Source organism: Salvelinus namaycush, chromosome 3, assembly GCF_016432855.1.
Source record: "Salvelinus namaycush isolate Seneca chromosome 3, SaNama_1.0, whole genome shotgun sequence".
In the NCBI taxonomy this organism is placed as follows: domain Eukaryota; kingdom Metazoa; phylum Chordata; class Actinopteri; order Salmoniformes; family Salmonidae; genus Salvelinus; species Salvelinus namaycush.
Window position 1 is genome coordinate 32,370,933 of NC_052309.1, and position 27,862 is coordinate 32,398,794.

Genomic DNA, 27,862 nt, shown 5'->3' on the forward strand with positions numbered 1-27,862 from the left:
ATGTACACTCACAATGTTCTCAGTGGAAATTCACTTGGTATGTTGAACTATTTGAATGGCACTGCTGGGAAACTTTGGGAAATATGCGTTTTACCTTACAGTAGTTCCTTTGCACTCAGGTAATCATTAATGAGTCATAAAAGACGATTATGTGACTGTCTTTCATTTATTTCAAACCAAGCCTCCCATGACGTTTGGGCCCAGTCAGTCAAGTCACAGAGAAGACACAGACAGAAAGACCCAACCTTGGAGATGGAGCTGAACCAAGGCAAGATGGATCAGGAGCCAGGCAGGCCCACATGGAACAGGCAGATAGAATTCACCCTGGCTGGGATCGGCTGTGCTGTGGGGCTGGGGAACATATGGCGGTTCCCTTATCTGTGCTACAGGAGTGGAGGAGGTGAGAGGAAATTTCTGATGAGTCAGCCCTGATAGAAGACTAAAATCCAATGACTATATAGCATAACCAGACTTACGTCACCTTATTAATTTATATTGTTGAGAATACATATGTTTGTGAATGAAAGTTTTACATTTGTCTGGGTATATGATAGCATGTTTTCTGTTGTCATGTTGATAGAAAATGTCAGGGTGATATTAATGGTTAGTACTGTCGAGGAAAGCATCATCTTAGAGTAGAGTTTTGTGCTATGACATAAGATGATGATCCACCACATTTTATAGTGAGATACTTGAATAATTCCACAATGACATGCCACTTGTCACTGTCATTGGTTATGAATACGATTTTATTGAGTTGTAGTTATCATGGAGAGAGAATTAAGAGTTTTACCAGGTATTACATTTTGTCCAATGATCAGAATTAATTCAGAATGTCATAACAACAACATGTAATGTTTCAATTAAAATGACCTTGAACCCTGAGAACCTAACAAGCAATCCTTTCTTTACACAGCTACAAAAACACAACCTAACTCCTCGTCTGGAAGTTAATAAAGCACAGTTCATTCTGCACGTGAGAGGCAATGAGTTTGGCTGGGGGGGTGAATGACTTTATTAAAGATTAGACCAGGTCAGATATGCACCACTGACTCACCAACGCATGGCATTGTTAAACTTGCTGTGAAACGTCTGGAAGTTAATAAAGCACAGTTCATTCTGCACGTGAGAGGCAATGAGTTTGGCTGGGGGGGTGAATGACTTTATTAAAGATTAGACCAGGTCAGATATGCACCACTGACTCACCAACGCATGGCATTGTTAAACTTGCTGTGAAAATATAACTTGGGAGCACGTTGACACGCTAGTCAAAACATTTCCATGTCTCCCTGTTTTCAATGATGAGAAGGGTTTGTGTTCAAATTTTAGTTTAAAATAAAATAATATGGCCTCCCAAGTGGCGCAGCGGTCTAAAGCACTGCATTGCAGTGTTGCGGCATCACTTCAGCCTGGGGTTTGATCCCAGGCTGTGTTACAACCGGCCGTGACTGTGAGTCCCATAGGGTGGTGCACAATTGGCTCAGCGTCATCCGGGTTAGGGTAGGGTTTGGCTGGGGGGCTTTACTTGGCTCATCACGCTCTAGCAACTCCATGTGGTGGGCCGGGTGCCTGTAAGCTGACTTCGGTGTTCAGTTGAATGTTGTTTCCTCCGACACATTGGTGCAGCTGGCTTCTGGGTTAAGCGAGTGGGTGTTAAGAAGCACAGCTTGGCAGGTCATGTTTTGGAGGACAGATGACTCAACCATCGCCTCTCCCGAGCCCGTTGGGGAGTCTCAGCAGTGAGACAAGTTCGTAATTGGATATCATGAAAAAGGGGGTAATTTTTATTTATTTAAATAAGCAACCTCAATCCTCTCCCTGTAGGCAATTTCAAGAAACATACTTCAGTCCCACTTGGACTGAGTTACTGTCAATCCTCTCCCTCTAGGCAATTTCAAGAAACATACTTCAGTCCCACTAAAGTTATTGTGTTGCTGATATATTGCTGCTTTATGTCCTGGTCAGGTGCATTCCTGGTTCCCTACCTGCTGATGCTGCTGGTGATGGGAATTCCTCTGCTCTACATGGAGCTGATTCTGGGACAGTACATGAGAAGAGGGCCTGTTCATGCCCTGGCTAAAGCCTGCCCGCTGCTCAAAGGTACTGAAGCATACGTTATCTGTCCCCCCCCTCTACTGGAGCATCATTTTAGTGTCGAGTTTTTACATAGTCAAACTAAAAATGGCATAGTCAAACTAAAACCGTCAGTCAAACTTAAACCTATGAAATGGCGCTGGTGTCCAACAGGGTCATAAACATTTTGCTGACTCACAACTGGAGCAAAGGCTAAACCAGGCTTTCCTCGTCCCTGCAGTTCAGTTATAACTCTAGTCTATGCATAAGGTTGTAACTAACTAAGTATTTTAAGATTCATGTAAGTTGTAAATGACAAAAGTGACAATGTTATTTGCCCGTCCCTTAGGAGTGGGCCTGGCGACCGTGGCCATCTCCTTCATCATGTGTACTTACTACAACATCATCATCACATGGGGTCTGTACTACCTGTTCAGCTCCTTCCAGAGCCCGCTGCCCTGGCAGAGCTGCAACAACACATGGAACACCCCCAACTGCACCGATCACATAAACCCGAACACCAGCTCACACTCCTCCACCGCCAGCCAGCAGTTCTTCAAGTAGGTCTCACTCTCAATGTGGGCTAGCCCAGAGCCATACTCCCCTATGTACTGTATTTATTTGGACAGTGAAGCTAAAACTGTTCATTTGGCTCTATACTCTAGCATTTTAGATCAAATGTTGTATACTGAATGATGCGACAGTACAGAATGTCACCTTTTATTTGAAGGTATGTTCATACGCCTGTTTTACCGTTTAGAAGTGAATGCACTTTTTTTAAACCTTTGATTTAACTAGGCAAGTCAGTTAAGAACAAATTCTTATTTTCAATGACGGCCTAGGAACAGTGGGTTAACTGCCTTGTTCAGAGGCAGAACAACAGATTTTTACCTTGTCATCTCAGGGATTCGATCCTTTCGGTTACTAGTCCAATGCTCTAACCAGTAGGCTACCTGCCGCCCGGCTTGATGTATCTAGTCCCCTCATTTGAAGGTGTTGTGAGTATTTGGACAAATTCATTTATAGCGTATAAAAGTTTAGTCAAAAGTTTAGCACTTGGTCCTATATTCCTAGCATGCAATGACTACATCAAACTTGTGACTACAAACTTGTTGGATGCATTTGCAGTTTGTTTTGGTTGTGTTTCGGAATTATGTTGTGCCCCACTTTTATTGTATATAAGAATATGTTGTTGAACACTTCTACATGAATGTGGACTACAGATAATCATGAATGAATCGTAAATAATGGTGAGTGGGAAAGATGCATGAGGCGCATGCGCTTACCAATAGGATGCATGGGGAGTGAGTAGCTCCATTACGTATCAACAAAACTGTGGTTATATACAGTGCATTCGGAAAGTATTCAGACCCTTTGACTTTTTCCACATTTTGTTACTGTAACGAGCCTCCTCCTTCTCTTCATCCGAAGAGGAGTAGCAAGGATTGGACCAACGTGCAGCGGGTTGTGAATACATAATGAACTTTATTAACAAGACGAAACTAAACACACGAAGAACACTTGATAATTTTACAAAACAACAAAATGAAGTAGACAGACCTGAACGAGAGAACTTACATAAAACATGAAGAACGCACGAACAGGAACAGACTACATATACTAACGACAACGAAACAGTCCCGTGTGGTGCGAACATACACTGACACGGAAGACAATCACCCACAAACAAACAGTGAGAACAACCTACCTTAATATGACTCTCAATCAGAGGAAACGTCAAACACCTGCCTCTAATTGAGAGCCATACCAGGCAACCCAAAACCAACATAGAAACAGAAAACATAGACTGCCCACCCAAAACTCACGCCCTGACCAATAAACACATACCAAACAACAGAAAACAGGTCAGGAACGTGACAGTTACGTTACAGCCTAATTCTAAAATTGATTAAATAACAAATGTTCCTTGTCAATCTACACACATTACCCCATAATGACAAAGCGAAAACAAGTTTAAATTTTTTTTTTCACATTTATTACAAATAAAAAAACAGAAATACAGAGAACTATATTTTCTGGGTGATTTAAATATTGACTGGCTCTCATCAAGCTGCCCACTCAAGAAAAAAATGCTAACTGTAACCAGTGCCTGCAACATGGTTCAGGTTGTCAGTCAACCTACCAGGGTATTTACAAACAGCACAGGAATGAAATCATCAACATGTATTGATCACATCTTTACTAACGCTGCAGAAATACAATTTGCTTTAAAGCAGTATCCAAATCCATAGGATGTAGTGATCACAATATAATAGCCATTTCTAGGAAAACCAAAGTTCTAAAAGGCTGGGCCTAATATAAGAGGTCGTAGAAGAAGTTTTGTAGTGATTCATATGTTGATGATGTAAAGAATATTTGCTGGTCTGTGGTGTGTAATGAGGAGCAACCAGACGCTGCGCTTGCACATTGATGTTTATTCCAGTTACTAATAAGCATACACCCATTAAGAAAATGACTGTAAAAACTGTTAAATCCCCTTGGATTGATGAGGAATTGAAAAATTGTATGGTAGAGAGGGATGAGGCAAAAGGTATGGCAAATAAGTCTGGCAGCCCAACTGATTGGCAAACGTACTGCAAATGAAAAAATCATCTGACTAAGCGAAATAAAAATAAACTATTACTATGAAACAAAGATAAATTATATAAAGAACGATAGTAACAAGCTTTGGAGCACCTTAAAGGACATTTTGGGGAAAAAAGCCAACTCGGCTCCGTCATTCATTGAATCAGATGGGTCATTCATCACAAAGCCCACTGATATTGCCAACTACTTTAATGACTTTTTCATTGGAAAGATAAACTAACTTAGGGATGACATGCCAGCAACAAACGCTGACACTACACATCCAAGTATATCTGACCAAATTATGAAAGACAAAAATGTTACTTTTGAATTCCGTAAAGTCAGTGTGGAAGAGGTGAAAAAAGTATTGTTGTCTATCAACAATGACAAGCCACCGGGGTCTGACAACCTGAATGGAAAATTACTGAGGATAATAGCGGACGATATTCCCACTCCTATTTGCCACATCTTCAATTTAATCCTACTAGTAAGTGTATACCCTCAGGCCTGGAGGGAAGCTAAAGTCATTCCACTACCCAAGAATGGTAAAGCCCCCTTTATTGGCTCAAATAGCCAACCAATCAGCCTGTTACCAACCCTTAGTAAACTTCTGGAAAAATTGTGTTTGACCAGATACAATGCTATTTCACAGTAAACAAATTGACAGACTTTCAGCACGCATATTAGCGAAGGACACTCAACAAGCACGGCACACAAATGACTAATGATTGGCTGAGAGAAATTGATGATACAATGATTGTGGGGGCTGTCTTGACTTCAGTGTAGCTTTTGACATTCTCGATCAAAGTCTGCTGCTGGAAAAACATATGTGTTATGGCTTTACACCCCCTGCTATAATGTGGATAAAGAGTTACTTGTCTAACAGAACACACAGGGTGGTCTATAATGGAAGCCTCTCAAACATAATACAGGTAGAAGCAGGAATTCCCCAGGGTAACCATATATGTATTTGGGACAAATCATTCACTAAACCCTAAACCTCAACTACATCTAGTAATGAATACTTGTAAGGGGTGCAGGAGAGAAATAACTGTTTCCAACGGCGCAGTTTATTAACAAAAACCCACCGGAAAACAGAATAATAAAAATAAATGGGTACATAACCCAACGCACACCAGGACAGCCGTGCACAAGCACTTACAATAAACAATCACCGACAAGGACATGAGGGAGAACAGAGGGTTAAATACACAACATGTAATTGATGGGATTGGAACCATGTGTGATGGAAGACAAGACAAAACCAAAGGAAAATGAAAAGAGGATCAGCGATGGCTAGAAGGTCGGTGACTTCGACCGCCGAACGCCGCCCGAACAAGGAGAGGGATCAACTTCGGCGGAAGTTGTGACAATACTGTGGAACTGTAGCAAGTTGAGGTGACTAAACTGCTTGGAGTAACTCTGGATTGTAAACTGTCAGGATCAAAACATATTGATACAACAGTAGCTAAAATGGGGAGAAGTCTGTCCATAATAAAGCATTGCTCTGCCTTCATAGGACCAACAGGGCAGGTCCTACAGGCCCTGGTTTTGTCGCACCTGGGCTACTGTTCAGTCGTGTGGTCAGGTGCCATAAAGAGGGACTTGGGAAAATTGCAGTTGGCTCAGAACATGGCAGCACAGCTGGCCCTTAAAAGTAAATGGAGAGCTAACATTAATGGCATGTATGTAAATCTCTCAAGGCTCAAAGTGGAAGAGAGATTGACTTCCTCATTCCTTGTTTTTGTAAGCGGTTGACAAGCTGAAGGTACCGAGCTGTCTGTTTAACCTCTCTGGTATCAGTGGGACGGTAGTGTCCTACCTCGACAACAGCCAGTGAAATTGCAGGGCGCCAAATTCAAAACAACAGAAATCTCATAATGAAAATTCCTCAAACATACAAGTATTACACACCATTTTAAAGATAAACTTCTTGTAAATCCAACCACAGTGTCCGATTTCAAAAAGGCTTTACGGTGAAAGCACACCACGCGATTATGTTAGGTCAGCGCCTAGTCAAAGAAAACCATACAGCCATTTTCCAGCCAAGGAGAGGGCTCACAAAAGTCAGAAATAGCGATTAAATGAATCACTAACCTTTGATCTTCATCAGATGGCACTCACAGGACTTCATGTTACACAATAAATGTGTTTTTTGTTCGATAAAGTTCATCTTTATGTCCAAAAACCTCAGTTGAAATTGGCGCGTTATGTACAGTAATCATTGTCTCAAACAAACATCCGGTGAAATTTCAGAGCCACATCAAATTACAGAAATACTCATCATAAACATTGACGAAAAATACAAGTTTTATACATAGGATTAAAGATAAACTTCTCCTTAATGCAAACGCTGTGTCAGATTTCAAAAAGGCTTTACGGCGAAAGCACACCACACGATTATGTTAGGTCAGCGCCTAGCCACAGAAAACCATACAGCCATTTTCCAACCAAGGAGCGGTGTCACAAAAGTCAGAAATAGCGTTAAAATGAATCACTTACCTTTGATGATCTTCATCTGGTGGCACTCCCAGGTCTCCATGTTAGACAATAAATGTTTGTTTTGTTCGATAATGTCGCTCTTTATGTCCAAAAACCTCCGTTTTGTTGGTGCGTTTAGTTCAGTAATCCAAAAGCACAATGCGCGCTCTCAACATCCAGACGAAAAGTCAAAAAAGTACAATAAAAGTTCGTAGAAACATGTCAAACGATGTTTAAAATCAATCATAAATAATCAATAATATTTCAACTGGACAAAAGCTTCGTCAATAGAAAAGGAGAAACAAGAAAGGCGTGCTCCCGATCACACGCTCGACTCATGTCTGGAAATGTCCACTGTCCTCTCATTGAAAGTGCTGTATCTCCCTCATTTTTCAGAGTAAAAGCCTGAAACAATGCCTAAAGACTGGCCACATGTAGAGGAAGCCAAAGAGATCGCGAACTGGGTCCTAAGTCTTTGTATGGTGGATAGGCTTTCAATGGAATAACAGCCTTTCAAAATAATAGTACTTCCTGGATGGATTTCCTCAGGTTTTCGCCTGCCATATCAGTTCTGTTATACTCACAGACATTATCTTAACCGTTTTGGAAACTTTAGAGCGTTTTCTATCCAAATCTACTAATTATATGCATATCCTAGCTTCTGGGCCTGAGTAGCAGGCAGTTTAACTTCTTGACGCTAGGGGTCAGATTTGTATTTTTTAAATAACGTTCCCAAGGTAAACGGACTATTTCTCAGGTCCAGATCGTAGAATATGCATATAATTTACAGATTAGGATAGAAAACACTCCAAAGTTTCCAAAACTGTCAAAATATTGTCTGTGAGTATAACAAAACCTATTTTGCAGGCGAAAACCTGAGGAAATCTAACCCGGAAGTGATTTATTTTTATTTTTATATGTGTTTCATTTCCCGTCTTTCTTCCATTTAAAGGGGTATCAACCAGGTTCCTTTTCCAATGGCTTCCTCAGGCTGTGACCAGGCTTTAGACATAGTTTCAGGCTTTTATTTTGAAAAATGAGCGAGATTTTTCAAAACTAGTCAGGTGTCCTTTGATTAGTTCCTGCGCGCGAGAGGGGTAGCTCTCCATTTTCTTTCTCTCTTTTATTGAATAGGTTACGGTCCGGTTGAAATATTATCGATTATGTATGTTAAAAACAACCTGAGGATTGATTATAAAAAACATTTGACATGTTTCTACGAACATTACGGATACTTTTTGGAATTTTCGTCGAAGGAACGAGGCTGTAGTTTTCTGAACATAACGTGCAACCCAAATGGCGGTTTTTTGTTATAAAAGTAATATTTATTGAACAAAAATAACATTTATTGTGTAACTGGGAGTCTCGTGAGTGCAAACATCCGAAGATTATCAAAGGTAAGCGATTCATTTTATTGCTTTTCTGACTTTCGTGACCATGCTAATTTGGGGCTAGCTGTTCTAGCATTGATTGATACACTCACAAAAGCTTGGATTGCTTTCGCTGCAAAGCATATTTTCAAAATCTGACACGATAGGTGGATTAACAACAAGCTAAGCTGTGTTTTGGTATATTTCACTTGTGATTGCATGATTATAAATATTTTTTGTAATATTTTTGAATCTGATACGTTTGGGAATTTTCTTCTGCCTTTCAGGACCGGAACGAGGCTGTGGTTTTCTGAACATAACGCGCAACCCAAATGGCGTTTTTTTTGTTATAAAAGTAATATTTATTGAACAAAAATAACATTTATTGTGTAACTGGGAGTCTCGTGAGTGCAAACATCCGAAGATTATCAAAGGTAAGCGATTCATTTTATTGCTTTTCTGACTTTCGTGACCATGCTAATTTGGGGCTAGCTGTTCTAGCATTGATTGATACACTCACAAAAGCTTGGATTGCTTTCGCTGCAAAGCATATTTTCAAAATCTGACACGATAGGTGGATTAACAACAAGCTAAGCTGTGTTTTGGTATATTTCACTTGTGATTGCATGATTATAAATATTTTTTGTAATATTTTTGAATCTGATACGTTTGGGAATTTTCTTCTGCCTTTCAGGACCGGAACGAGGCTGTGGTTTTCTGAACATAACGCGCAACCCAAATGGCGTTTTTTTTGTTATAAAAGTAATATTTATTGAACAAAAATAACATTTATTGTGTAACTGGGAGTCTCGTGAGTGCAAACATCCGAAGATTATCAAAGGTAAGCGATAAATTTTATTGCTTTTCTGACTTTCGTGACCATGCTAATTTGGGGCTAGCTGTTCTAGCATTGATTGATACACTCACAAAAGCTTGGATTGCTTTCGCTGTAAAGCATATTTTCAAAATCTGACATGATAGGTGGATTAACAACAAGCTAAGCTGTGCCCTGCAATTCAGCGGTTGTTTAGGAAAATGATCCCGCTAAAGGGATCCGTAGCGCAGAGAGGTTAATGTGGGAAAGCTTTTCATCCAAAATTCCGAATGCTGCCCCCTACCCTAGTGAAGTTAAAATACTAGCACACAGCTCGGACACCCATGCACACCCCACAAGACATGCCACCAGAGGTCTCTTCACAGTCCCCAAATCCAGAACAGACTATGGGAGGCGCACAGTACTACATAAAGCCATGACTACATGGAACTCTATTCCACATCAGGTAACTGATGCAAGGAGTAGAATCAGATTTAAAAAGCAGGTAAAAATACACCTTATGGAACAGCGGGGACTGTGAAGTAACACAAACATAGGCACAGACACATGCATACACACACATGATAACATACGCACTAAACACACACGTACACATTTTGCGTTGTATATTTGTGGTAGTGGAGTATAGGCCTGAGGGCACACACTTAGTGTGTTGTGAATTCTGTAATGAATGAATTGTAATGTTGTTAAAATTGTATAGCTGCCTTCATTTTGCCAGATCCCAGGAAGAGTAGCTGCTGCCTTGGCAGCAGCTAACGGGGATCCATAACAAATACAAATACAAAAATTGCCCTGATATTTCGCAAAGATTATCCAAACCCAAAATAGATTCTACCCTCGCTACCATAAAGAATGAGCCCGGTATTATTACTGGACCTATTGTAAACAGCATGGGTAGTAGTTGCATAGCTTTAGATTCTGTCCCTGTTACCCCGCTAAATGCAATACTTTTTCATCGTAAACTTTGCCAATTTGATGACCGCTCATAGGCCACATTCCCCTATGCGTTACTCGCAACTGCGGCCGTTTTCAGGAAAGCTTGTTGTTGCTCTCTAGTCAGTGAATAAAATGTCTGCACAGCCGCAATGAGCCGGCACAGAGTGCTCAGACACCACTGTACAGTCTCTCACCCAATGGCCAAATGCACCGCATCGGTGGCTTTTCGCTGCAGAATGTATTTGTTGTCAGATTTACCTCTCCGCTTGATTTAATTTTTCTTACCCTAGGCACCGGTAATGAGTTCAAGAGTATGTTTAGCAGCGACTACACGCACTGCTAAGTGAGCGGAATTAGATTCCACTCTCAATGCGGCTTGAACTATCTCCACCATGTGGAGTGTTGGCCCACCACCCCTGCAATACCAGTTTTGGCGGTGGGTTTCAACCCTGCCATCAAAGCGGAGGTACAAATTCCCGCATCTTCATTAAAATGATCTGCTAGTGCCAGATTAGTTCGCAACGCGTCTTCCATCCTATCAACGTACTAACGTACCCCCTCATTTTGACTCTGAGTGCATCTACTAATTTTGCTAAGATCAGGGCGGAAACAAAATATTTCCAATATCTGTCACAAATAATTACATTTGTTCTTGCAAGGTTGCTTGGTCACATGCTACACAAGCGGACGACCAGGCGGGAGCAGGGTAGTTTCCGACTAATTGTGCCAACATTGCTCTTGGCAATAGGGAACGGACAACATGATCATAATCAACAGCGTGGAATCCAAAAATTCGGCCCTGATTCTTTAGGAAACTGATAAATTCCTGACCCTCTTTAACCGGGACAGGTGCTTCTTTCATTATGCTAAGCATTTCAACAATACTGAGCGGCTGGTGTTGGTGTTTAATTTGGAGTCGTGTTATAGGTTGGCTATCTGGCAGTATGGGGTTCCCTCCCTCTGGGAGTATCAGCCCGGGGTAATAAGTCATCGCAAATGCATGAGTACGAACCGGGCGCACCTCTCTATGGTTTCCAGGGTCCCTTGGATCTATGATCCAGTCCAGGACAACTATGTCCCTGCATATGACCCTGCATATCTTTATTTTGAGCTTTATCAGTTCTACTTTTCTGTTGATAAAACGCCAACATCAAAACGCTTGTTTATTGAGCTTGCGATTTGTCATTGATGCCATTGTGCCATTCCACAACAGCATCTCTGATTTCTTTATCTGATAGGAATTTTCCATCAACATGGAAATGATGACCAATTTTATCCAATTTGCAAAATTTTCCCATACTCGAGCCGAATTGGTTGGTTGTTTGTGAGCTTCTTTTAGTGCATCCATGGCTTTGCTAAAGTTTTCCTCTTCTATTCCCCCTTTTACGGGAGTGTGAGACACCATGGATGCCATTTCAATGGTGGTTATTTCTGCGCCTCTCTTGGCGGTGTATAGGGTGTTTTAGATTTATTCACTCACGGCTCTATTACACGCCCACTATTAACACAATCGGTTCTAATAACTTCTTAATGCCACGGTTCTTGTACAGTCATCATACTGACAGTCTCATCCTTGACAGACACTAATGCCAGAAATTGCCTCTACCCCACTCCGGGTATTCATTTATTAGGTATTACCAAACGACAGAGACTTTCGGCATGGACTACTTTTCTACAACCAAACATATAGTATATGGATGTGCTAATTTCTCCGAATACCACATAGACTACAGACACTTAAACAGACTCCAACCTCTAATCTAACCGGCACCATGAAATTGAAAGAATATGGCACCACAACAAACCTGCCAAGAGAGGGCCGCCCACCAAAACTCATGGACCAGGCGTGGAGGGCATTAATCAGAGAGGCAACAAAGAGACCAAAGATAACCCTGAAGGAGCTGCAAAGCTCCACAGTGGAGATTGGAGTATCTGTCCATAAGACCACTTTAAGTTGTACACTCCACAGGGCTGGGCTTTACGGAAGAGTGGCCAGAAAAAAGTCATTGCTTAAAGAAAAAAATAAGCAAACACGTTTGGTGTTCGCCAAAAGGCATATGGGAGACTACCCAAACATATGGAAAAAGATAAGATAAGAAAATTTAGCTTTTTGGCCATCAAGGAAAATGCTATGTCTGGCGCAAACCCAACACCTCTCATCACCCCAAGAAAACCATCCCCACCGTGAAGCATGATGGTGGCAGCATCATGCTGTGGGCATGTTTTTCATCAGCAGGGACTGGGAAACTGGTCAGAATTGAAGGAATGATGGATGGCGCTATATACAGGGAAATTATTGAGGAAACCTGTTTCAGTCTTCCAGGGATTTGAGACTGGTACGGAGGTTCACCTTCCAGCAGGACAATGACCCTAAGCATACTGCTAAAGCAACACTTGAGTGGTTTAAGGGGAAACATTTAAATGTATTGGAATGGCCTAGTCAAAGCCCAGACCTCAATCCAATTGAGAATCTGTGGTATGACTTAAAGATTGCTGTACACCAGCGGAACCCATCCAACTTGAAGGAACTGAAGCAGTTTTGCCTTGAAGAATGGGCAAAAATCCTAGTGGCTAGATGTGCCAAGCTTATAGAGACATACCCCAAGAGATTTACAGCTGTAATTGCTGCAAAAGGTGGCTCTACAAAGAATAGTTTTGCACACTTAAGTTTTCTGTTTGTGGTAGGCATGTTGTGTAAATCGAATGATACAAACCCCCAAAAATCAATTTTAATTCCAGATTGTAATAGGCGTTCTAATAGGCGTTGTCAACTCCTTACACATCTAGACAACCAATACATCTCTGTTGCTAGGCAGGAATTTAATTGGTTCCTCTCACTGGTGTCGTCATTGCGCTGCCTGTTACTAAAACCTTTGTGGGTTTGGAAGTGTATGTGTCAGATAGTACTGCAGTAGGAGAGTAATTTGCTTTATCTTGGCCAGGTCGCAGTTGTAAATGAGAACTTGTTCTCAACTAGCTTACCTGGTTAAATAAAGGTGAAATAAAAAATAAAAACATAAAAATTGTGGTGGGCCTCTCTGGTCTCATTCCTTACTCCCTAGTTCTGCAGCCGACCTGCCTTATCAGAGAATAACAATGGCGTTTCACCTCTCTCCTCAGAAACATGGAACAGAATATGAAGCTTCTACTCTCAGTAACTTTCCATATTCCTAGTTCCCATCTACCCTTCATTGACCACAACATATACAGTACCAGTCAAAAGTTTGGACACACCTACTCATTCAAGGGTTTTTCTTTATTTTTACTATTTTCTACATTGTAGAATAATAGTGAAGACATCACAACTATGAAATAACACATATGGAATCATGTAGTAACCAAAAAAAGTATTAAATAAATCAAAATATATTTTATATTTGATATTCTTCAAAGTAGCCACCATTTGCATTGATGACAACTTTGCACACTCTGCTTTTCACGCAAGTTGGTTGTTGATCATTGCTAGACAGCCATTTTCAAATCTTGACATAGTTTTTCATGCCGATTTAAGTAAGAACTGTAACTAGGCCACTAAGGAACATTCAATGTAATCTTGGTATGCAACTCCAGTGTATATTTGGCCATGTGTTTTAGGTTATTGTCCTCCTGAAAGGTAAATTTCTCTCCCAGTGTCAATTGGAAAGCAGACTGAACCAGGTTTTCCACTAGGATTTTGCCTGTGCTTAGCTCTATTCCGTTTCTTTTTATTTAAAAAACTCCCTAGTACTTGACGATGACAAGCATACCCATGACATGATGCAGGCACCACCATGCTTGAAAATATGAAGAATGGTACTCAGTGATGTGTTGTGTTGGATTTGCCACAAACATAACACTTTGTATTCAGGACATAAAGTTCATTTCTGTGCCACATTTTTTTCAGTTTTACTTGCGCTGTTGCAAGCAGGATGCATGGGAATATCTTCTGCACATGCTTCCTTCTTTTCACTCTGTCATTTAGGTTAGTTTTGTGCAGTATCTACAATGTTGTTGATCCATCCTCAGTTTTCTCCTATCACAGCCATTAAACTCTGTAACTGTTTTAAAATTCCCATTGGCCTCATGGTGAAATCCCTGAGCGGTTTCCTTCCTTCTCCGGCAACTGAGCTAGGAAGGACACCTGTATATTTGTAGTGACAGGGTGTATTGATACACCATCCAATATGTGATTAATAACTTCACCATGTTCAAAGGGATATTCAGTGTCTGCTTTTTTATTTTTACACATCTAACAATAGATGCCCTTCTTTACGAGGCATTGTAAAACCGCCCTGGTCTTTGTGGTTGAATCTGTGTTTTAAATGTACTGCTCTACTGAGGGACCTTACAGCTAATTGTATGTGTTGGGTACAGAGATTAGGAAGTCATTCAAAAATCATGTTCAACACTATTATGGTACACAGACATTATTAATGCACATAGACAGCAAATGTGTACTCCTGAACTTATTTAGGCTTGCCATAACAAAGGGTTGAATACTTATTGACTCTAGACATTTCAGCTTTTCATTTTTTATTAATTTGTAAAAAATTCTAAAAACATCATTCCACTTTGACATTAAGAGGTATTGTGTGTAGGCTGTAACAAAACATGTGGAAACATTCAAGGGGTGTGAATACTTTCTGAAGGCACTGTATGAAAATACCCTCAAACAAAATATGATATTCTGTACTGTCTCCTCATATAAACATTTGATGTCAAATCCCAAGTGCTGGAATATAACGAGCCAATTAAAAGTTTTATATTCACTGTATTCCAGGTGAATTTGACCTATGACATAATCTCGGTCCACATCACATAAATGTGCAGACACAATCAGTGATTTGATTAATTAGGTAAAACTACCTGACCTATGGGGACCATTGGGGGGGGGGGGGGGGGGGGGGGGGGGATCACTTAATAATCAAGTTAAAGGTCATTATTACTCAAATAAACAATCCAACCTGAATCAAGTGAAATGTTTATGGCTGAGCAGCAGTTTTGTGATCAATATAACTTAGATTATTGGCATCAGAGCTGTTGTTTGTGTCTCTGTGTGTGTTATGGGTGTGGCGGTAGGCTTGAGGTTAAAGAAGCAGACTGGGAGCTGGAGGGTTACCGGTTTGAACCCCCGGGATGCTTGCGGGGAGATCTGCAGGGAGTGAGCTGGCAGCCTTGGGTACTATGACAGCAAAAAATAAAGCAATTGTGTTGTAGTTATAGGATGCTGGAGCGGACAGGGGGAGTGGAGGAGAGCGGGGTGCTGCGATGGGAACTCTTTCTCCTGCTCCTTTTGGCCTGGATCCTCCTCTACTTCTGCATCTTCAAGGGGGTCAAGTCAACAGGGAAGGTAAAAGAGAGAGAGACAGATAGACATGCTGACAGAGAGAGAGATCAGGACTAGTTCTATGATATGCTTTCCAAGTAAAAAAAGAGGAGTGAGTAAATGTTCTTATCTCTGTTCAGTAATTTTTTACTCTTACGTCGACATAACATTTGGCTCTTTTACATTGATTCAGAGTTAGTCCACGTTTTTGTTGATTTTTGGCCATTGTGAACATTTTATAATATCATATTTATACTACTGTTTGTGTGTGTCTCCTCCAGGTGGTATACTTCACGGCTCTCTTCCCATATGTCATCCTGTTAGCTCTGTTGATTAACAATGTCCAGCTCCCAGGAGCTATGGAAGGCATCCGCTTTTTCATCATACCAAACTGGGAGAAACTCCTGGAGTTGGAGGTAAGAGGACGGAGGTACAGACCCGATCCCTAACCTTAAAGGCAAAGTTTGCTTTTTTACAACCAAATCTCTCTTTTTGATGTAAATGATATGTTATAGAAGGGTCCAGAATATTTTTTCTCTCGATTTCACTTGTTTTTGAGAAACTTAAAAAAATACCTTTACCCTTTTTTTATATATATTTTTTACCCCCTTTTTCATCATATCCAATTGGTAGTTACAGTCTTGTCCCATCACTACAACTCCAGTACGGACTAGGGGAGAGGCGAAGGTTGAGAGCTGTGCGTCTCCGAAACACAACCCAGCCAAGCTGCACTGTTTCTTGACACAATGTCCGCTTCAGCCGGAAGCTAGCCGCACCAAAGTGTCGGAGGAAACGCCGTACACCTGGCCACTCATTCTGATTTTCTGGGCCTGGGTCCCCAGTGGGTGGGCCTGGCTCCCAAGTGGGTGGGCCTATGCCTGGGCTGCGCCCCTGCCCAGTCATGTGAAATCCATAGATTAGGGCCTGATTAATTTATTTCAATTGACTGATTTCCTTATTTGAACTGTAACTCAGCAAAATCTTTGAAATTGTTGCATGTTGCGTTTATATTGTTGTTCAGTATATATATTCCAGACATAGCTTTTTCTGATATTTATACATTTCTTTATTTACAATTTTTTTGGGGGACTATTTGTGTTGCTTTTTTATTGCTAGGTATTACTGCACTGTTGGAGTTAGAAACACTAGCATTTCGCAAGCATTTCCAGTAAACTTTGTTTTGATTTTAAATAAGCCATAGATAAGGATCTAAATCATTTCAGGAGAAGAGGGGTTCGGGAGGAGTTTTTGTGAAGACATGTCGAGGTCGGGTGCTGCTGGTAAAGAGCTTGGATGTGTTATGGTTAACTGCCAGCTAGGGTGATTGTTAGGATAACATTGTTATTCTATCAGTGTGGATGAGTTTTATGGTGCTATTGGAGGTACAGTACAATTTTAGACGGAATTCCTTGTGTTTTGTTCCAGGTTTGGGTCAACGCTGCAGCTCAGATCTTTAACTCCATTGGGATAGGCTTTGGCTCCCTCATGGCCATGTCCAGCTATAACAACTTCAACAACAACATATTAAAGTGAGGAGAGTTTGTAGTCAGTTCAAATATATTTTCACATTGTTACGGTGTCCATATTAGGTCAATCTCAGCAGGTGCTGTCCTAATATGGACACCGTACAGCGTACTGGATTGATTCATCCATCACATCCCTTTTTTTCCCCACAGAGACACCCTGGTTATCTCCATCACCAACTCCCTGACCAGTATTCTGGCAGGTTTTGTCATCTTCTCGGCATTCGGCTACATGTCACATCTCCAGGACATACCTGTCAGTGAGCTGGCTGTAGATGGTGAGTTTGTGTAAGCAAACTAAAGATAATTTAGGGAGGGGAAATCATTTTGGACAGCTGACGCAAGACCACACATTTTCATTTAGGAAATGTACCATTTCTAGTTACAGTGCATGTATTTGAGGCAAAGCATACTAATTTCACCAAGATCGTTCCATAAAAGAGTTTAGACACCAAAGTCATAATAACAATGCATGTGTGTTCTGAATTATTTTGCATCTAGGTCCAGGACTGGTTTTTGTTGTTTACCCACAAGCCTTTGCAACAATGCCAGTGGCTCCGCTGTGGGCAATTCTGTTCTTCTTCATGCTCCTGTGCCTTGGGCTGGACAGCCAGGTAGCTAACTGTACATTACCTAACCTAAACCCACTCTCACATGATACTAAATACACTTTTCTCTACTTGAAACAGATGCATTTGTCCTCACGTTGTCTTTTTTTTATTTATTTAATTTTTACCTTTATTTAACTAGGCAAGTCAGTTAAGAACAAATTCTTATTTACAATGTCGGCCTACCCTGGCCAAACCCAGACGACGCTGGGCCAATTGTGCGCCGACCTATGGGACTCCCAATCCCTGCCAGATGTGATACAGCCTGGATTCGAACGAGGGACTGTAGTGACGACTCTTGCATTGAGATGCAGTGCCTTAGACCGCTGCGTCCATGTGTGTGTGTTAACTATTTAACTGTACTAGAATGCTTAAAAGGCTGCTAAAATGTTAAATATCGGCTATCGATATCGATATCGGGCAAAAATGTCATATCGGTGTATCCCTACATATTACCTCAATTACCTCGGCTAACCTGTACCCCCACACATTGACTCGGTACCGGTACCCCTGTATATAGCCTCCTATTGTTATTTTACTCCTTTTTTTATAAAATTTTTTATTTAGTAAATATTTGATTTAGTAAATATTTTCTTAAATCTTATTTTTCTTAACAGCATTGTTGGTTAATGGCTTGTAAGTAAGCATTTCACGGTAAGGTTGTGTTCGGTACATGTGACAAATACAATTTGATTTGATTTGATATTGCATTACTTTCTATTGGAACTGGAACTGCTGTAGAAAAATATTGATTTTTGGTTCCTGGAATCATTTGTGAAAGAAGATTATACTTTTTACTGGATATTGTATTCATAGATTTATTGTAATTACCATCATTTAACCATGTGGCCAAACAAAGAGAACGTGACCGGGGCAGCGGGTAGCCTAGTGGTTAGAGCGTTGGACTAGTAACCAAAAGGTTGCAAGATTGAATCCCCGAGCTGACAAGGTTCTGCCCCTGAACAAGACAGTTAACCCACTGTTGCTAGGCCGTCATTGAAAGTAATAATTTGTTCTTAACTGACTTGCCTAGTTAAATAAAGGTTACACACACACCACACCACACCACACCACACTGACCAAAAGGTATTTTGTTGGCATTTACGTATGTCGCCATTGTCACCAGTAAAACATAACCAAAACCTATTTCTTTCACTTACTTGTGCTGTTTCGTTGTTCAGTCGTTTCAGGATTTCATCATACATGTCAAGCAGTGAAGTTTCAGCTCTGTCTGTCCGTGGCCTCTCTTCCTTGGTGCGCACTGTCACTGTGTCCGTTTCCATCTTGTCCAGCTGTGTATGTAACATTTCACGTAAACCCTGTTTCTTGTCTGCATCAAAGTAGTGGTCCTTGTACCTAGCATCGATCATGGTGGCGACACAGTAAAGAAGCTCAGAGAGAATGCCACCGAATCGCTTGTTCACAGCCTCAAGTACTTTGTAAGTTTTAACCCCACGGTCTGTGTCTGCAGTTTTGTTGAGCAGGCGTTTGAATTCCATGACAGAGGGTATCATGTCTGCTGCATACGCAGTTGATGAGCTTATTTCTCGAGTCAGTTGTTCGAATGGCTCTAAGAGTGTGTTCATGTTTCCAAGTTTCAAACATGTTTTCAAATGCCATTGAAATGGCAGTAGCGGTATGAGAACCAGCACATTCTTGAGCATGCAATTAAGCTTTCCTCAGTACGAAATCCTTGTCAACCCACTGTGCTGTCAGACTCGGCATGCTCATGGAGCTGACATCACTGGTCCAAATGTCAGTCATGAAGTTAATAGCAGTGACGCCCATAGCAAGTAGCTCATAGATGTACGTTTCAACAATACTGTTTAACTCCGGTAGGGAAACATCTGAAAAATAGCGCCTACTTGGTAGTGTGTACCGGGGCTCAAGGTGCTCGACCAGTCAGCGAAACCAACATCATACACGACAGAGAACGGTTGATTGTCAAGGGCAATGAATTCCATTATTTTGGCGTTAATGGATTTCGCCTTTGAGTTGACTCACTGAAATGTTCTTACTCTTTCAAATGACTGCTCGACTTGAACTTGTTTAGTTGTTGGATGTGTACGCTTAGTATTTTTCTGCATTTGTTCTGTGTGGCGCTGTATTTTTTGTGGTGTCATTACGTCATCAACCTACGTTATATAGGCATGCACGTCAGCTTTGACATTGGTTTTGCCAACATCGGGCCATTTTTAGCTAATATCGTCCGATTCCGATATGCTCACCGATATACCGTGCATCCCTAGTAATATGTACATGTAGGTAGGGGTAAAGTGACTATGCATAGATAATAACAGTGAGGACCAGCAGCAAAAAAATAAGATTAAAAAATGCCAAGTCATTGTTACCAGATAGTTGCAGTAAGAAAGCCTTTATTATAAGTGTAAAACTAACAAGGACTCAATAATCCATGCTTTCTGGGAATGCAATAAAGTTATGGGCGGAGCTAGAAAGTTGGCTGTCAGAAGTATTACAATGTAAATTTACATGTAATCCGTCTGTCTCCATATTTCCAGACATGGAATATGGGAGTGTAGTGAGATACCCAATGGGCTGGACAATTCTCTTTTGATCACTCAACTTGAAAAAATGTATCCTGAAAATGTAGACATCAATCAATTCGCCATCATTAACACAATGGAAAAATCGAAATATTTTTTATTGAAATAGCATGGGCGACTGAGAAAAACAAATAGGCACAATTTAAGGCCGTGTGGCAAACAATATTGCAGGCACTAGGGATGGGGTTGTGAGTATGTGGATCTGAGCAGATGAGATGTCGTTGTCTGTGTCCGTCTGTAATTTGTTGTTTGTATGTGTATGTTTGTATCTGGTGTGTACTGTATATGAACAAAAAATAAATATGCAAAAATACGTTATTATATTGGTATCTCCATGCCGGAATGTTACCATGTTATGACTTTAAAAAGTATATATATTTCTCAGTTTGCTATGGTGGAGGTGATGGTGACCAGCCTAATGGATGGGTTTGGAGGGCCCCTGATGAAGTTCCTGAGACACAAGGAGATGCTGGTTCTGGCAGTCTGCAGCACTGCCTTTCTGCTGGGGATACCCCATGTCATGCAGGTACCCTGGAGTGTACGCCTAGACCATATAGGTGTACACTCATCAGACAACTCCAGCACAGCAATAATCCAGGACAAGTAGTGGACTAGACTAGTAATAAAGTGCACTTAGGGTAATATAATTATACTCTACCCAAATGTACACTGTTAGATGAACCAAAAAAGGGTTATATTTTAATAATGTAGTGTGGTTAATTCTTTATTAATCTCAGAAACTCAGAACTAAAATTGTATATAATTGCATCAGATGCTTGATTAGTTTCCAGGTGGAGATGTATGAGAAAAGCTTTTACTCATTAGTCGTTGCATCCCAGATTATTTTAGCATATGTTACATCACTGATGTGACGTTCTGTCCACGAGAGATTAGTTCTTTCTTACAGCTGGTATTAAATACTCTCTCTCTTTGACCAGGTGGGGATCTATGTATTCCAGCTGATGGACCACTACACGGCCATAGTGTCTCTCATGTTCCTGGCCTTCTTTGAGGTGCTGGCCATCTGCGGGCTTTATGGTGAGACCAGTGTGTCTAACATATGCGTGTTAGTCATTACAGGAATGAAATTAATAAATTCATTCTGACAGGTGTGAGGAGGCTTTCGGCAAACTTAAAGGAGATGACAGGAAATAGGCCTAATATCTTCTTCAGAGTGTGCTGGATGTTTGTGGCTCCTCTTCTGATCACTGTGAGTCATCCTCATTCACCCTAACAGAACTATAGTGTCTACAAATAAATCGCCATACAGTTGACATTGTCTCTCTCCTCTGGTGCAACAGATTATCCTGGTGTTCACAATCATCCAGTTTAAACCAGCTCGCTATGAGGACTACGTGTATCCCCCGTGGGCTCAGGGGATTGGCTGGGTCATCGCTATGGCGTCCATCATCTGGATCCCACTCGGAGCTCTTCACACACTGTGGGTTCTGCCAGGCTCCTTCACTGAGGTACTGTATTACTATACATCAATCTCTCTCTCTCTACCTATAGCATTATTTTGACCTTAGTACAACACCTAGCAACCTTGTCAAGAGGTTCTGGATAGGGTGGGGCGGTATCCAGATTTTCATATTGTCATACCGTCCTTCTCTCATCCCGGGACTTACGGTATTACCAGCTTAGTACACTTGGGGGCGTCAAAAAATGCAAAAAAAACCATTGGGCGTCAATTACCAGAATGCAGAATTAGCACAATAATGGAGAATTTCCATGGAAGCTGCTAGCTAAATATGCTAACAAACACAAACGAAAATAAACTAATTGCAAAGACAGGCAATCCAGCTCATAAAATTATACATATATAGGTAGGCGCTACCGAATGTAATTTTTGGTGAGTTTGGACATTTGCACAATGTCTCTCATTCACATTCGCTTGTAAATGAACAAAGTTTTGAGGAATGCTTGTCTGAAGGAAGACAAGTAGTGGTTCTGGAGAAGCATGTGTACACGCTGAGTCTGTGTGGAGTCTGGAGTCGCTAGGGCAATGGGCCTGCCTGCTCTGCTCGGAGAAGAGGAGGGGTGGACCAGATCAAATCAAATCAAATTTTATTTGTCACATACACATGGTTAGCAGATGTTAATGCGAGTGTAGCGAAATGCTTGTGCTTCTAGTTCCGACAATGCAGTAATAACCAACAAGTAATCTAACCTAACAATTCCACAACTACGACCTTATACACACAAGTGTAAAGGGATAAAGAATATGTACATAAAGATATATGAATTAGTGATGGTACAGAACGGCATAGGCAAGATGCAGTAGATGGTATAGAGTACAGTATATACTTATGAGATGAGTAATGTAGGGTATGTAAACATTATATTAAGTGGCATTGTTTAAAGTGGCTAGTGGTACATTTTTACATAATTTCCATCAATTCCCATTATTAAAGTGGCTGGAGTTGAGTCAGTATGTTGGCAGCGGCCACTAAATGTTAGTGGTGGCTGTTTAACAGTCTGATGGCCTTGAGATAGAAGCTGTTTTTCAGTCTCTCGGTCCCTGCTTTGATGCACCTGTACTGACCTCGCCTTCTGGATGATAGCGGGGTGAACAGGCAGTGGCTCGGGTGGTTGTTGTCCTTGATGATCTTTATGGCCTTCCTGTGACATCGGGTGGTGTAGGTGTCCTGGAGGGCAGGTAGTTTGCCCCCGGTGATGCGTTGTGCAGACCTCACTACCCTCTGGAGAGCCTTACGGTTGTGGGCGGAGCAGTTGCCGTACCAGGCGGTGATACAGCCCGACAGGATGCTCTTGATTGTGCATCTGTAGAAGTTTGTGAGTGCTTTTGGTGACAAGCTGAATTTCTTCAGCCTCCTGAGGTTGAAGAGGCGCTGCTGCGCCTTCTTCACAACGCTGTCTGTGTGGGTGGACCAATTCAGTTTGTCCGTGATGTGTACACGAGGAACTTAAAACTTTCCACCTTCTCCACTACTGTCCCGTCGATGTGGATAGGGGGGTGCTCCCTCTGCTGTTTCCTGAAGTCCACAATCATCTCCTTTGTTTTGTTGACGTTGAGTGTGAGGTTATTTTCCTGACACCACACTCCGAGGGCCCTCACCTCCTCCCTGTAGGCCGTCTCGTCGTTGTTGGTAATCAAGCCTACCACTGTAGTGTCGTCCGCAAACTTGATGATTGAGTTGGAGGCGTGCATGGCCACGCAGTCGTGGGTGAACAGGGAGTACAGGAGAGGGCTCAGAACGCACCCTTGTGGGGCCCCGGTGTTGAGGATCAGCGGGGTGGAGATGTTGTTACCTACCCTCACCACCTGGGGACGGCCCGTCAGGAAGTCCAGGACCCAGTTGCACAGGGCGGGGTCGAGACCCAGGGTCTCGAGCTTGATGACGAGTTTGGAGGGTACTATGGTGTTAAATGCTGAGCTGTAGTCGATGAACAGCATTCTCACATAGGTATTCCTCTTGTCCAGATGGGTTAGGGCAGTGTGCAGTGTGGTTGCGATTGCGTCGTCTGTGGACCTATTGGGTCGGTAAGCAAATTGGAGTGGGTCTAGGGTGTCAGGTAGGGTGGAGGTGATATGGTCCTTGACGACTAGTCTCTCAAAGCACTTCATGATGACGGAAGTGAGTGCTACGGGGCGGTAGTCGTTTAGCTCAGTTACCTTAGCTTTCTTGGGAACAGGAACAATGGTGGCCCTCTTGAAGCATGTGGGAACAGCAGACTGGGATAAGGATTGATTGAATATGTCCTTAAACACACCCGCCAGCTGGTCTGCGCATGCTCTGAGGACGCGGCTGGGAATGCCGTCTGGGCCTGCAGCCTTGCGAGGGTTAACACGTTTAAATGTTTTACTCACCTCGGCTGCAGTGAAGGAGAGCCCGCAGGTTAAGGTAGCGGGCCGTGTCAGTGGCACTGTATTGTCCTCAAAGCGAGCAAAAAAGTTATTTAGCCTGTCTGGGAGCAAGACATCCTGGTCCGCGACAGGGCTGGTTTTCTTTTTGTAATCTGTGATTGACTGTAGACCCTGCCACATACCTCTTGTGTCTGAGCTGTTGAATTGCGACTCTACTTTGTCTCTATACTGGGACTTAGCTTGTTTGATTGCCTTGCGGAGAGACTAGCTACACTGTTTGTATTCGGTCATGTTTCCGGTCACCTTGCCCTGGTTAAAAGCAGTGGTTCGCGCTTTCAGTTTCACGCGAATGCTGCCATCAATCCACGGTTTCTGGTTTGGGAATGTTTTAATCGTTGCTGTGGGTACGACATCGTCAATGCACTTTCTAATGAACTCGCTCACCGAATCAGCGTATTCGTCAATATTGTTGTTGGACGCAATGCGGAACATATCCAAATCCACGTGATCGAAGCAGTCTTGAAGCGTGGAATCAGATTGGTCGGACCAGCGTTGAACAGACCTGAGCGAGGGAGCTTGTTGTTTTAGTTTCTGTTTGTAGGCTGGAAGCAACAAAATGGAGTCGTGGTCAGCTTTTCCGAAAGGAGGGCGGGGGAGGGCCTTATATGCGTCGCGGAAGTTAGTATAACAATGATCCAAGGTTTTACCAGCCCTGGTAGCACAATCGATATGCTGATAGAATTTAGGGAGTTTTGTTTTCAGATTAGCCTTGTTAAAATCCCCATCTACGATGAATGCAGCCTCAGGGTGTGTGGTTTCCAGTTTACAAAGAGTCAGATAAAGTTCGTTCAGGGCCATCGATGTGTCTGCTTGGGGGGGAATATATACGGCTGTGATTATAATCGAAGAGAATTCCCTTGGTAGATAATGCGGTCGACATTTGATTGTGAGGAATTCTAGATCAGGTGAACAGAATGACTTGAGTTCCTGTATGTTGTTATGATCACACCACGTCTCGTTAATCATAAGGCATACCCCCCCGCCCCTCTTCTTACCAGAAAGATGTTTGTTTCTGTCGGCGCGATGCGTGAAGAAACCAGCTGGCTGCACCGACTCCGTTAGCGTCTCTTGAGTGAGCCATGTTTCCGTGAAGCAGAGAACGTTACAATCTCTGATGTCTCTCTGGAATGTTACCCTTGCTCGGATTTCATCAACCTTATTGTCAAGAGACTGGACATTGGCGAGTAGTATGCTAGGGAGTGGAGCGCGATGTGCCCGTCTCCGAAGCCTGACCAGGAGACCGCTTCGTTTGCCCCTTTTACGGCGTCGCTTAGGGTCGCCGGCTGGGATCAGATCCATTGTATTGGGTGGAAGGCAAAACACTGGATCCGCTTAGGGAAAGTCATATTCCTGGTTGTAACGATGGTGAGTTGACGTTGCTCTTATATTCAGTAGTTCCTCCCGACTGTATGTAATGAAACCTAAGATTACCTGGGGTACCAATGTAAGGAATAACACATAAAAAAACAAAATACTGCATATTTTCCTAGGAACGCGAAGCGAGGTGGCCATCTCGGTCGGCGCCGGAAGTTTATATGGGTCGACAACGGAGAGGAGAAAAAAACTCAAGGAAATCAAGATAGCAGTGGAAGCTGTACAGATTTCTCAAACATGGCAGAAAGCTAACACTATATGATGACCCGTCTCCTTATTAATTCAGCCACTTACTTGAATAACTAGCAAGTTAAACTTAGGGGACGCGTTAATGCAGAATTCTGTGTTATTTACGCAGAACAAAAGATAGAACGCATAAGAAATATCTTGCTGCGTTTTGTAAACGCATGATCTAAAATGCGTTATTGTAATTTCTGCTTGGCATCAGACTAATTTTGTGCTTTAGTTGCTCTTCTCCACTTGGATGAGAATTCACCAATGCATTCTATCAGCAGACAGCGTTCTGACTCATGTGTAGTGTGGTGGTTAATTTCTTTACTATCAAATGAGGAGAGACAAACTTATCACACAAGTCAGAGTTATACTTAAACTAAATCTTTATTCACTTATTAATACGGGAGCAGGTCAATACAACACACACATATAAAGTGAATCGATTGAGTGCTCTACGATAATAATGGCTGGTCAATGAATCACCCTCAGATGATTCGTTGAGAGCCCTGAGACAAAGGTACAAAGGCCATTTATAGCCAAGATACACCCCCTTCAGTCTACATGACAAACACCCCCTTTAGTCTACATTACAAACAACAGATGTATGGAATGGGTCACAAGGTTAAGATTTGTATGAAAGTTACTTATAATTCACAGCAGACAGTATCTGCTGTAAAAACTGTTCTCATTGTGTAGACATCGTAAATGTCATTGTTCAATCTCCCAGAGGCCCACTTTCAGTTCACACAGACACAATAGAGTTATAATAACCCTCTATTTTGTTGCATAAAACAACCATTTGATGCAATTACAGTATTATAACATAATCTTGCAATTTTGCTCTCACAGTAGTTACTTTTCTCCAGCACTTTCGGTGTAGCCTGCTTTTCTCTGGTAAAACGCAAGATTAACAACAGGAAATGTAGCTGGCTACATTCTTTCTATGATAAACATTAGAAATATGATGGCCATCCATCGTTTTTGCAAAAAATACCAGCTTTTTCATTGTAAGCTCATTTACTTGTGTGGCTGCCTGCCAAATAGCATTGCATTTCTGTTGTCATCTGATGAAAATGAAGCTATTTTCTGCCGAATGTGTTGCACTAATTAATTTTCGGTGAAGGAAACTGAAGTTGCATGCCCCTGATCACTCTATTGAAGCTAAAAAACACTGACTTTCAATATAAAACGGGACTCCTGTCAATACACAGCTGGACTCAACTGCTCTGGGGAACTATGGTAAGCTTCACAATGTGACAGGTGAAACGAAGAAAGCGATCTGCTTTATCTCCTAATGTATTGCACAAGTTGACTGCAGGTATTCACTTAAAAATGAGCTACAGATATGAACATTTATCGAAACACTTCAAAGAAATAGTTTCAATGGTATTGATGGTATTGAAAAACCATCCCGGGGCTATTTCCAAATGCCCCAGTATATGGTATATATGGTCTACCGCCCAAGCCTAGTTCTGGTGTAATGTTGTTGGACAGAATTAGTCCAAATCCATATGTTGTTAAAGACTTCTAATAATGTCTTGTCTTCCTCCCCCCAGAGATTAGTAAAGTCAATCACCCCCTATGCACTGGAGAACGAGAGGGGAGGAGACACATACCCAAACATAGCAGTCATCAGCTCCTTAGGTAGAGAAACAGAGAAGCCTCACATTCAGACAAACCTCTGATACTGACTCTCCCTCCTGATGGCCTCTGTACCAGCCTGGGATTCTGGGACTATGCTAGGCTTGGAGAGCCAGGTGAGGGTTCACTAAGGATGTCAACCCTGATTCACATTGGCACTGGGAACCACACTGTCTGTGGATGACGTGACAAAAACCGTCCAACAACATTCCTATTGGTGTTGTTTGGGACTTCTGCTCATGGGGAAGTGGGTTGTTCTCCTTCATGGAGTGAATGACAGATATTTTTAAAACACTGTTATAGTCAATTATGTAATAACAAATAGAAGAAATGGACCTGGACCCAAGAAGATTACCTATCTCTGCTTTGAAAGATCAGAATTGGTCATGAGTGGGTACTGGTACATGATGAATAGACTTAACCTGTCCATATGTTGCACTGTC

General features: G+C 41.9%; 1 protein-coding gene across 1 annotated transcript; it reads left to right on the forward strand.

Moving 5' to 3' along the window:
• On the forward strand, nt 1–27,463 carry si:ch211-283g2.1 (sodium- and chloride-dependent GABA transporter ine). Its single transcript, XM_038988437.1, has 14 exons — nt 1–37; nt 182–400; nt 1,966–2,100; nt 2,423–2,633; nt 15,478–15,610; nt 15,868–16,002; nt 17,012–17,115; nt 17,263–17,387; nt 17,611–17,723; nt 20,667–20,807; nt 21,220–21,319; nt 21,391–21,491; nt 21,583–21,750; nt 27,335–27,463. The coding sequence occupies exons 1-14, from the start codon at nt 1–3 to the stop codon at nt 27,461–27,463; spliced, it is 1,851 nt and encodes a 616-aa protein (XP_038844365.1).
• Nucleotides 27,464–27,862: the final 399 nt, after the last annotated feature.

Excerpts from the sequence above, each read along its gene's own strand:
- si:ch211-283g2.1 (XM_038988437.1), top strand. The coding sequence starts at position 1 with ATGTACACTCACAATGTTCTCAGTGGAAATTCACTTG. Across the intron at positions 2,634-15,477 it reads GCCAGCCAGCAGTTCTTCAA|TTATAGGATGCTGGAGCGGA; the intron begins GTAGGTCTCACT and ends ATTGTGTTGTAG. Across the intron at positions 17,116-17,262 it reads TTCAACAACAACATATTAAA|AGACACCCTGGTTATCTCCA; the intron begins GTGAGGAGAGTT and ends TTTTCCCCACAG.